The 12837-nt window shown below is 39.0% G+C and overlaps 1 protein-coding gene across 4 annotated transcripts in view; it reads right to left on the bottom strand.

The window, feature by feature from the left end:
• The window catches only part of SLCO1A2 (solute carrier organic anion transporter family member 1A2), a 54427-nt gene that overhangs the window by 13251 nt on the left and 28339 nt on the right, over window positions 1-12837 (bottom strand). For all 4 annotated transcript variants that reach the window (XR_005822167.1, XM_040565830.1, XM_040565847.1 and 1 more), the window contains 5 exons: window positions 7828-7934; window positions 6534-6675; window positions 4605-4737; window positions 2630-2736; window positions 19-165 (listed from right to left, as the gene is read on the bottom strand). Coding sequence is in view for 3 of the 4 variants with exons in the window: in XM_040565830.1 (XP_040421764.1) it covers window positions 19-165; window positions 2630-2736; window positions 4605-4737; window positions 6534-6675; window positions 7828-7887 (589 nt within the window). In the remaining variant the exon portion in view is untranslated. The remainder of the gene's footprint in view (window positions 1-18; window positions 166-2629; window positions 2737-4604; window positions 4738-6533; window positions 6676-7827; window positions 7935-12837) is intronic.

Raw genomic sequence — 12837 nt, 5'->3', positions numbered from 1 at the left:
ATGATAGGCTAGATTTACCCAGGTAGAAAGGTGAATTCTCTGTTTTGGCAAAATCCTCCAAATATGAAATGCCTAAAGGTATGATGGGAGTTTCACCCATTCCTCGCACTATGTTTCCAACCATAACAAATATCCACAGCAAGGACCCAGACTCCTTTACACACTCTGCAAATAGAATAAGAAGCCAGAATTAATGTTTTAGTTCTAACTACTAATTATGTTCTAGAGATGAAGACAAAGAATTGACTAACAGCTTAAACTTTGATGGGTATATCTGTCTTACAAAATATGGAAATAAATTATTGCAAAGGCTCCAGAACTGAAAGAAGCTGTTGCACTTGCCAGAGCAGAATTTAAATCCCTTCCCTCTCTATTCCACACCTTGTCCTACCACCTGAGAGCCTAATCACTGCATAAGCTAGGTCCTTTCCTGTGCTCATTTCCCTCATCAAAACTGCTGTTGTCAGGGGAGATAAAACAGCCAAACAATCAAAATGAAGATCCACAGCAATGTATCTGACCAGCCTGCTGAATCTATCTGGGGATCTAGCTCTCATTCTTCATGTTTGTCCTCCTGCATAACTCAGTAGTGTGTTGCACCACAGTCATTTTTGTCCCACATCAGGAGATAAGAGATCTTGGTTGTTTTCTTTCTCTCCCTAAACTTGGATTTCTTCATCCCATACAGTTTTCTTAAGATTCCACTGTCTTCCATGGTCCACTTTGTCACACTGATACTTGTCAGTGCCAATTTGCTAATAAAGAAAAGCAGATTTTGTTAACAGTAACTGATGACTTTCTAAATGAAAGCATCTCTGATTAGAGACCAAGTCTGTACTGATATAAGATTGCTGTCAGCAAACATGGGTGAAGCAATCCACATGCAAGTGTGGTCAAATTCAAACCAGTTTTTGCATTGTAAAGGAGATGGGCTTGTATATATGAACATCACAGTTTTGTTTGTCCAAAAACTAACAGGGAAACAGCTAAGTCAACCAAGCATAGCTATAGACATGAGGACCTATGTTTTCAAGGGTCTACATAGGCAGTGAATGGCTGTATAATTTAGAAAAAATGCTTTACCTATCTATACTTTATTTTGTGCATTTATAAAATGAAGAAAACTTGATATTTTATATATTTTATATTTTCAAATTTTCATTTGAAATCTTCAAATGAAAAATTAATACCAAGTACTATTAGGCATACCCTTTTCTTAACTTTCCCTTGTGAAGATGGAAAAATTTATGCCTGAAGTGACATGCAGTCTTGGAACGCTTGGAGGCCACATCCAAGTGGAGACAGAAAGCAACAGTACAATATCACCATGGTTTGATGTCACTGGGTACATACAATATTACAGCAGTGGGATTCTGCTTCAGCACACATTGATGGAACACAAAATATAACAATGAACTGTGAGATTCATTTCACCTAACTTTTGCCATCTACCAATCACTTAAGCCTCCAACAGACAGTAGGTTCATCCAGGAAGTAATCTGACCCAACCTACAATAGAGAGCATGAATGTCCTTACAGCAAGGGACACTGTCTGCAAAGACTCTGTAGTCTCCTTTGATGAATTATCAAGGGAGTCTAGAAAGACAGTTCAGACTAAAGGCTTCCTTTTGAGGAAGATTAATCCCATCCTCAACGTGAGGATTTTGTGCATGATTATTTAATTGTTGTCTCTGACTCTTCTGACTTCAGACTAGTTACTTTTATAATATATTATATTATTTCATACACTATTGCTAGTGCACAGACATGTTTCAGTCTCCCAGATAAGTTTCAGTATAGTTTATGTTATTTTCTCTTTTCTTTAAAGAGACATGGGAGCTAATTTTTTTTTGCTTTATCTCTGTTTCTCATTCTTTCATTCCTCAAAAATACAGCAAAATATATACATATGGAAAGAGAGAGATAATCATAGAATCGTAGCATATCCTGAGTTGGAAGGGACCGACAACGATCATCGAGTCCAACTCCTGGGTCCACACAGGATCACCCAAAAATCAGACCCTATGTCTGGGATTGTTGTCCAAACACTTCCTGAACTCTGGCAGGCTCGGTGCTGTGACCACTGCCCTGGGGAGCCTGTCCCAGTGCCTGACCATACTCTCAGTGAAGAACCTTTTCCTAACATCCAGGCTGAACCTCCCTGATGCAGCTTCATGCCATGCCCTCAGGTCCTATCTCTGATCACCAGAGAGAAGAGATCAGCACCTTCCCCCTCCTCCTCATGAGGAAGCTGTAAGTTGTGATGAGGTCTTCCCTTAGTCTCCTCTTCTCTAGACTGAACAAACCAAGTGGCTTTAGCTGCTCCTCACATGTCTTTCCCTTTCCTTTATGCTCTTTTTATACTGTGGTGCCCAAAACTGCACACAGTACTTGAGGTGATGATGCACCGGCATGGAGTAGAGTTGAACAATCACTTCCCTTGACTGGCCAGTAACGCTGTGCTTGATGCACCCTAGGATATGTAAATTTCCTGACTTCTAGTTTTTATGCCTGTAAATGTACCAATCAAAAGCAGAACCCTGGAAAAAAATGCTAATAAAAAATTTTATTTACTTAAACACTATAAAAAGCGAGGAAAAAGTAATAGTAAATATGGGAAGAGTCATACCTGTTGATGGTTCTTCTGTAGGTAAAGAGAACAGGCTTTGATTAACAAAGCACAGAGGCATGACTGAAGAATTCTCCAATGGTGAAATGCTGCTTTCAATATGATACCTGTTTGAATCAAAGTAAAACATGTACAGATTAAGAGCAAATATATCAGAACAACCTCATAAATCTGTTCTTCAGTAATGAAGCTACCTTAAAGAAGGTGTGCAGCTATAGCAAGAAGGAAATTCACTTCAAAAGTTAACTCAGCATTTGTAACAGACCAAAGTAGGAAGAAAAGAATTGTAGCAAGGGACCAACACAGTGTTGGGATAGGTATATAGTATCTACCATAACTGTGTAACAGATGCTTCAGGAGTTGATGAAATACCCCAGTGAAGCCCCTCATATCATCTTCTCTCATATTCTTCTTACATTCTAGTCCAATTTACACCTTAATCAGAGGGTACCACCAAGACTGTCAGAGCCAGAGCCATACCACATTGGACATAACAAGATTAGAGGATATTTTTCCTCAAAAAAAAAAAAAATCCTCACTGATTAGAATACAGACAAGCCTAAATTATTATTTTGTTAAGCCAAGCAAAAATAGTGAAAAAGTGGTTAAAGAATCACTATGGTCTGTAAAGGCCTTGCCAACACAGCAATCAGATATGATCTGTCATCCAGGCTCCAGACCAAAGACACTGAAAAATCCATCTAAAAAATCATCTTGTATTGCCCCTACAAGCAGATAAGATGTAGTAGCATAATGTGACAGTATCACAGACCACTGTTTCTTAAGAAAGTCTATGCAAGAGGCAGCACAAGAAGAAAGGCAAGGCACAGCAAGGCAAGACAAGGAAAGGTGCCCTGCACAGGAGTGACTGTCCTTGGGAATGATTACTGACTTTTGAAGCTATCTCATAAGCAAACAAAACAAGCTGCTGTACAACTGTCTTACCATACTCATGTTCAGCAATATCTCTTTCATTAAGCAATCCTATTCCAGTGGGAGGCAATGGAATTAAGGCATGTAAAGATCACAGAAGCTGCTGTGAGCTAACCAAATATGGTGGTTTCACACTAATGTCTAGCTAATCTCCACCATGCCACTCTCTCACTCCACCTCCTCAAAAGCACAGTGAGAGAAAATATGATGATAAAATAACTCATGGGTTGAGATCAGGACAGGTAGATAAATCACCAATTACGTCTTAAGCAAAACAGACTCAGCATAGGAAGATTAATATAATTTGTTGCCTATTACTAGCAGACTAAAGCAGTCAGAACTAAAAGCAAACTAAAACACCTTCCTCTCCATCCATCCTCTTTCACTTCCTCCCCTGACTAGCACAGGGGAATGTGGAGTGGAGGCTGCAGTCAGTCCCTAACACTTCCTCTCCACCACTCCTTCATGGTCACTCTCTGCCCATGTGGGGTCCCTCCGATGGGATGTCATCCTTCCCAAACTGAGCCTGTGTGGGCTTTCCACAGGCAGCAGCTCTTCAAGAACTGCTGCAACATGAGTCCATACCACAGGATCCATCCATCAGGAGCAAACTGCTCCAGCACGGGTCCCCCACAGGTGGCAGCTCCCCCTAGACCCCCTGCTCCTGCTAGGGCTCCTCTCCACAGGCTGCAGCTCTAGCCTGGGTCCTGCTCCTACGGGGGCTCTCCATGGGCCACAGCCTCCTCCAGGCCACATCCACCTGCTCCACCGCGGGCTCCTCCACGGGCTGCAGCGTGGAGATCTGCTCCATGTGGGACCCATGGGCTGCAGGGGGACAGCCTGCTCCACCAGGGGCCTCTCCACAGGCCACAGGGAACTTCTGCTCCGTGCTTGGAGCACCTCCTGCCCTCCTTCTGCACTGACCTTGGGGGATGCAGGGCTGGTTCTCTACATTTTCTCAATCTTCTCTCCCAGCTGCTGTCGTGCAGCCCCCCTACTACCAGAACCTTGCCACATAGGCCCAATACGCCAAAACACGCACCTTCCAATTAGGAAATGAGGAAGTGATATCAAAAGACATCCAAATGACAGAACTGTGCAGCCCAAAGCAATTATTCTGGGTCTGTGAAGCTTTCCTCCAAAGTAACTCACAAATGCTATTAGCAGCAAGTTACCTGCAAAACGAACATGAATTGTGTTTACAAACCAAGGCAACATTTTACATTTTGAAGTCCAATGCAATTTTGTTTGTATCTTGTTAGCTCAACATCGGTTACTTCTCTTCTCTTGTAAAAACTGTAACTAGGCAGGGAACTGGCTAAGCAATGCAGTAATTCCTTTCTAATTGTTGTTTTCTTCTGGAAGAGTTACATCACATGGGAAATACATAAGAATAGAAGGCAGTATGAAAAAGAAATTGTGGTAGAAGAGGAAACTTTTGACTGCACCTATGTAGAGAAGAAATTTCTCACCACTTTACATAAAGACAAGACCCAGAGCTACAGCATAATAGTTGCTTTGGGAAGATATTCTCCTAGGATACTCTATTTTGCAACGTGTGGAAAATATTGATAAACATGAGATGAATACCAAGAAAAGAGTTAGATTATTATATTTATTAAATTTATTAAATTGATATTTCAGTAATAGTTAAAGAGGAATAAAAACAATAGATTTTGTATCTAGTCCTATTTAAAAATACAAATGAGCTAAAAAACTTCCCTACTTTCACTTCAGAATCAGTTGATTTGCTATACTCGTTACTGTTGTGCAGCTAAGAGAAGACTCAAGCCTCATGTTAGGAATCAGATCCCATAACAGTAACAGTTTACTAATTGTACAACTACTCATTTTATGACTTTTTTTTTTTATCAAAAGAACTAAACCATGTATATGACTGGTGAGCATAATGCTCTGAAAGAAGATAGAATCTTCTTTTTGCGTGTATGATTGCTAGAGAGACTTCATCGAACCAGTAACTTAAATGACACTTAAAGACATACACTTGTACAGTTCTCATAATTAATCTATCTCTGGCACATGCATAGATTTTTAATCATTTTAAATATTAATACGATTATTCACGGTTACTTTTACATCTTTGGAGATAAGAATGCCACAATTTGCTATAGAAAAGTGTGTATGAAAGGATAATTTATTTAAAATATTACCCTTTTACATACCACATCAATAATCTTGGCTATTTAATGTTTCTTAAAGTCTCCTTCATATCAAAAGCAATAATATATTCTGGGTATACAGTCTTTTTTTGATTCTATGATTCATGCAGCAGCATGGTGTCATGAATAGCTCCTTCTACTTGTACATACCGATATAGAAGACCAGGGAAGGGGATGAAAAGAGCCTTGCCTCTCCTACACACATCCTCTGAGGGTCTCTACTTATATGGATCTGACGCTATAAAGTCTTTTGTTTGGCTTTTGTGGCAACAGCAAGACATTACCTGTCATTCGGCAGTAAAGCTTACTGATAGGAAGGGCACTAACAGTAGAACTGGAAACTTTCTTTACAGTTCTACAGGTATGAAAACTTAAAATACTCATGAGTTTGAGTAAGGAAACAATCCACTCCAACCAACTTTGAGGCCACTGATTAAAATAACTGTAAAAATGCTAATATGACCTTATATTCTGAGTTGACAAAATCATTCTATTTTGTTAGTTGATTAAAAAGCTTATATTTCTGTTTTGTTAGTTGTTCTGTCATATTGTAAGAGAGTGCAAAAATTAGCTGAACCAGCCTTTAATCCTAACCATCCTCAATTAAGTTGTCCTGTTAGTTTCCAAGACACTAAATATGTAAGTACCAGCAGAGACAGTAGAACAAAGTTGGTCATTTTGCTGTCACAAACAGCAATTGGCAGATTAATACAGACAGGAGAGCCGCTAATACATGCTCAGCCAACATTTTATAATTTCAAGGAATAACAAATAATAAAACGATTGATTACCAATTTCAAAGCTTCCATTAATGATCCCCACTAAAGAAGCTGGAATATTAAATTGTTTCTCTATCTGTGTGTACATGCTGTTCATATAAGCACCAGACATTGTTTTACCAACAAATGCAAGTGATAGCGCCAGCAGAAATACCTAGGAAGGAAAGAGAAGAATACGTGAAGAATTCAAAATTATATATTTAGGAATTTACAATGTTGTTTACCCACCAAAAGTGTGCTTCTGGGTTAAACAATTTAATAGTCCCAATACTCTGACATGTGAATAGAATGTAAATAGAAATGTTCAAATCCCATCAGCTATCTTTGTACACAGACTTATGGCTTCACTAAACCAAAAAAATGAGGAAAGATTTTGTTCTTCACATGCTCCGAGTCACCAACATTGCCTTCAGAAACCTTAAACCCCACTTCCCCGGTCAAGACAGGTACAGCACAACCTCTCCCACCGTGTGCCTGCTGCAAGGTTGCCATCTGCAGGACTGCACAACGTCTGCAGCCAGAAGGAAAAAGACGGGTGTGCTGGGTGCAAGGATCTTCACACTCTTTGCTCATCTGAATGACAGAATTCTTGCAGGATTAAGATCGTTGCCTTTGATAGAATTATTTGGTTGAGTAGCTGCTATCCTTTCTCAGTAGAGGTCATGAGACCATTTCAAACATAAACAGTAAATAATGTGTTCTCTTTTTTACAGTAACCTGGTAGTAATTGACAGTGGGGAAAAAAAAGAATATATGCGGTAGTATTCAAGTCCTTTTAACTAAAGGGTTATTCATAAGCATTATTTATGAAATAAAATCAATAGTATTTTTAAATGCATCTACTGCAAATGCTAAAAAGCATCAGTAATGTATTTGAGCTTTGACTTTCTATTAAAACAAGCTATTTTATATCTTTTTATAGAGCTTCTTGACTACTAAAATAGTGTGGGATATATCAACAGCCAATTTTTACTTCCATGTCACAACTGGCTCATTTCACAGGTTTATAAAGGAACAGGGGGATTACAGAAAGTAAAGCCTAGAGGCATTACAGAAGATCAGGGGTGGAGATTCAAAGCAGCAGTCAAGCATACCTCCAACACATCACACAACATAAAGTTCAGGGACATAAAAAGCAACATATGTTTGGTTACAAATTTTCTTGACCTCAATGGTTAAGGCATTACAGATAAGGAAAGAAGCAGACTGTTCATTCTTTTAGTCTAGATTTTAACTCCTACTGAATGACTGTAAGTGCAAACAATTTTGGTTGCATTCATAAAAAATTGCTAAAATGTTTCTGTACCTTAAGCCTGGAAATACCGCAGAATTTGTCCTCTGCATGTGGTTTCTCAGCTTCTTTCATGTTGGCTTTTTGAAGTGATTGCAATATCTGAAACTGTCTAATGATACCTTTACAGTGTTGAAAAAGACAAAAGAAAAACAGAAAAAAATTTGTACCATGTTTGCAAAAGAAATCCAATTCCTTCTAAGATATTTGATATTTGAGCATCTTCCTTAAATAATTACAAAATGGATTCTAACAAAACTGGATTCCAACAAAACCTACAAGCCTATGTACATTTTTTTCTAATTGAGAAAATTTGACATACAATTATCAAGAACATAACAGCTAGTTTTTTCTCATCAGGTGGTATCTCTCAAGGGTGTCAGCAGTATAGTCTCATCACTGTCCCACTGCTGGTAGTGAGGAACTCAGCAGGATGAGACCTGAAGGAAGGTAAAAGTACACAGAAAGCACTGAGACAGATGCATGAGACTGGATAAAAATGGTGAAAAAAAAAGCATTCATTCTCTGGTCATAGGCCAACCACTACATAAAGATGGATAAAAGACACATTCGGAAGGCAAGCTAGTTTGTAACTGTCTGTAATACTGCTTTTCAGTCTTCTTCACAAGCATTTGGCACTGCCCGCTGTAGGAGGTGGAACTGCAAAGACCTACCTATATATCTGACTGACATATACTTGTCTCTATGGTCTTCATTACTATGCCTGTCCTTGCCACCACAAAAGGACATTTAATTCTGTTCTGTATGTTCTGTTGAGCCACCCCTTCTTCCACTGGCATCAATGTAACCGTAAATTTTAATAGAAATCACATTAAAGCCTAGTTTCTTGGCATTAAAATTAGAAATAGAAAAAAATAAAACCAAAACCACCAGACCAGCTTAAGTTCTGAACAAAACAAACCAGACTCCATTCCGCTTTCCATCTCAACATATGCAAAAAAAATTCCTTCTTTGTCTGAATACTTCTAGTTGTCTCCATCTCAGCTGGGTGGTTAGAGATTCTGGTACTGCTAAGCCACCTGCTTTCTCACACATTTTATATATTTCCCAAAAAAAATATTTAAAGAAGAAGACATATATTCTAGGGACTTGAAACATACTGACCTGTAAAAGCCCCTACGCATCTGTGGCTTACCATGCAGAAGAGTTAAATAGAGAGAAAGAACATCAGTTTAAGAACTCTGAGGACTACCATGAAGTCTTCATTAAATCCGGTTATTCAATACAGTTCCCTGCTGCCTGATGGAGTAAGCCTAAGAAAACCAGGGCAAGTCAGAGCCCTACCTTACAGCCTGGATGGATACAGGTACATTTCCCCCTTTTCGTCACCCTTTTCAAAGTGCTATCTTGTGGCACTTGCTCTTCTCAGTGTTTCCCACTTCATGGAGCCATGGCTGGGAAGCAAGCTATCCTTGACAAGCCTGCCAAAAGGACTGAATTGCCCTTTCACGTTCTTCAGCCCAACACCCTCCCAGTCAATCTCTTCACAAACTGATTTCTACAACAATGTTAATCCTCTCAAATGCATTTCTTCATTAACTCGATTCCTGGCAAAATCATGGGCATTAACTCTTTCTATAGCCACCCCCACATTTTCAGTCTCTAAAAGAGGAATGTATTATCATAGCATTCCTGAAAATAATAAATTTAAAATTAAGTGTAGTTGGTCAGCAGCTTGGACAAATGACTCGGATCTATAAATAGATTGCATTTCTGCTTTGTTTAAGGATGTGTAGTCATGCTGTGTTCAACCATCAGTATTAAAATGCACTTACACAATTTTGCACTTTCTCTGCGATTTGGCATAAGAGCTCATATCCCAAGGAGTCTTTTATGCCTTGAATTAATATTAATATGCATTATAAAGATTGTAGTCCATTTGGCATGCCAAAAGGTGAGTAGCAGAACAAAGAATGCAATCCCCTATACTTGTCCTCTTCTGCTCTTTGGAGTTAGCAATAGGATTCTGTCCCTTACTGTACCAGACCCTACATTTCTCTAATGCATACAAGGAACACCATCTGGCTATACAGGTTTGGATTCTGGTGCTAAAGTTACTGCTTCTGAGTTACTCCCTTTCCTTGGGGCATCAGAAACATCACACTACTCCTCATATGATTACAGATGACAGAATGGGAATATTTGCTTTTACTATTATCTCCCTTCAAAGCATAAATTATTGCAGAAAATATATATATATATATCAATCCATTTTTGACTGGGAATATGATTAAGACTGTGAACTGAATAACAAAATAGACAGAATTATGAATTCCAGTTATGTTCCTGAGGTTGCTTTCTCCTCAAAATATTTTTTGTGGTAACGCTTGGTCAAACAGAACTGATGAATCATAGAATCATTAGGGTTGGAAAAGACCTTCAAGATCATCGGGTCCAACCATTACCCTACTACCAACGTCACCCACTAAACCATGTCCCTAAGCAGCAGGCCCAACCTTTCCTTGAACACACCCAGGGATGGTGACTCCACCACCTCCCTGGGCAACCCGTTCCAATACCTGACTACTCTTTCTGAGAAGAAATGTCTCCTAATTTCCAACCTGAACCTCCCCTGGTGCAACTTGAGGTCATTCCCTCTAGTCCTATCACTAGTTATCTGTGAGAAGAGGCAGACCAGTGGCTCCCCACAACTTCCTTTCAGGCAGTTGTAGAGAGCAATAAAGAAACACAGACTTATAGCCTATCAAAGAGATGTAGGTGTGTAAATTGTCCAGTTCAGGTGTGTCTACACCACACTTTAAAACCAGTTTAAAGCTCAGACTACAATTTCAATCACTAAAGCTGAACCAATAGTGTTCTCCCTCCCTTCTCCCATCTACGTGGTCTCTTCTGTGCATTCCTGATGTTTTTTTTTTTTTTTTTTTTTTTTTTCTCCTGGACTCTTCTGTAAACCACTAACGCATTAAATAGACAAAAATCTAACACAGCAAAAAACTTCTTTTCACATAGTGAACTTATTTGTCTCACTAAGCGGCTAAACGTGTCAGAACTACATAAGGAAAAGAGCAGGAAGAAAGTGGAACCAAGAACATGAGAAGAGAGGAGAAACTGAGGGTGAAAGCAGAGTAGGAAAGGATGAAGAGTGCCCATTAGAGCACCAGTGATATAGAATCATAGAATCATAGAGTCATAGAATTATAGAATCATAGAATCATAGAATCATAGAATGGCTTGAGTTCGAAGGGACCTCAAAGATCACCCAGTTCCAACCCCCCTGCCACAGGCGGGGACACCTCCCACTAGATCAGGTTGCTCAGGGCCTCATCAGGTGATATGTTATGTCACCTTGGGTGATACGTTATGTCATCTCAAATATTTGTGGGACAATGGTCTCAAGCCCTAACCTAAGCTGCTCAGGCCAGCCCTGAACACAGCTTGCCTCCTAGAATCAGCACAGTTGTAAGGAAATTATGTCCTTTGTTGAACATCCATCAGTATCTCTTCAGCCAACAGCAAGATGAGAGGCAGCTTATGCTACAAGGATATTCAAGATCTTATTCCTTCCACTTCTGGTCTAAGTTTGGAATGCATTTATGGCAGGCTAAGCAGTTAGTTTGCAGAAATGCCACAACAATTTACACAGTGCATAAAGAGCTAAAGAGCGCAATGTGGACAGTTTAGGTACAGGCTACAGTTATGAACTAGGTGTATGAAGGACTGATGTAATTTAAGCTAAAAAAAAAAAAGAAAAAAAAATATATATATATCCTGTATGGATCAGAGCAGGCATATTCTGAGTGGCTGACAACAGCAAACATGCTACGCCTGAGAGACATGTGTTTGGACCTCTCTGTCCTACACATATCCATAAATAAGTTAAAGTTTTAAACCACAAATAAGCTTACTAAATAAACAAAAAGTAGAACAAAAGATATGCAAATATCTGGATTTAAAGTTCTAGGAAGCAATATTCTGCAAATTGCCTTCCCTGAGTCCCAAGGGAATATCCTATTTCCAGTTTAAAATGCATCTTCCATTTGGCTCAGTTTAGTCATATGACTAAACTGGTAAGTCCATGTTTTGTTTACAAACAGGATTAAAAGTCACAAGGTAACTAATTATTAGCAAATATAGAATCTGTCAGAACTTTTAACTAATTTATCTTTCTAGTTGCAAAAAGTACTTTAAAATCATGTTTTGCTAAACACAGTTCAAACTGTTACTCAAATGCAAATATCCTAATGTTGGATTGAGACAAAAGAATAGATTCTCAGGGCAAAACAATTATATACTTACAGTTTTGAGAAGGTTTTCAGAAGAAATGACTGATATCATACACTTAACCTTCGACCTTTATTCTAAATTGTTAAAAATTAACCCAAGTGTACTTAATTGCAGATTTTTTGCTTTTGCCAGTTCCAGATGCACATGTTAGTGAACTTACTCAGATATGAAAAACACAGGCTTAAAAAGTGTACAAAACTGTGCATATTTACAAGTTTAGGCACTGTCCAAGCAAAGATTGACACGAGGTCAGACTGAAAAACAGGAACGAGTCTGTATTTCTCACATCTTGAGAGGATGTTTAAGCCCTGAGTTGCTAGATGGAAAGCAGCACAAGCATAATCCCTGGCTTCTTTTTGCTGTCTTGGAACTATTTGGAGGAAAGTGTAGCCCTTTCCAGTCACTATAAAGTAATTGCCTCTAAAGCACAGTGACATAACCTCACTCTTTCCAACATCTCCAGCTGCAGGTCTTTAGTGGTTCTTCTTAGTATAACAGCCTTTCTGAATCTTTTTTCTAAGTATGTAAGTTTAAATATATGCTGAATAACTTGTGCGTTGTTAATTCTAGAATGAGGCAAAAATCCTAATAATTAGGTACTTCTATATTCACTAGGGGTATCCTTTCTTTTGGGACTGTTGTTGAGTCATGATGGTTCACCATGAAGAAGAGAAAGATTAGAAAGCTGCCCATGGTCACACAGCCACTGTGACTGTACTGCAGGCTGAGTGCTGCTAGTTACTGATTACTGGATGTTAC

Source organism: Cygnus olor, chromosome 1 (genome assembly GCF_009769625.2).
Source record: "Cygnus olor isolate bCygOlo1 chromosome 1, bCygOlo1.pri.v2, whole genome shotgun sequence".
Lineage (NCBI taxonomy): Eukaryota > Metazoa > Chordata > Aves > Anseriformes > Anatidae > Cygnus > Cygnus olor.
This window is presented reverse-complemented; position numbering and strand designations above follow the sequence as displayed.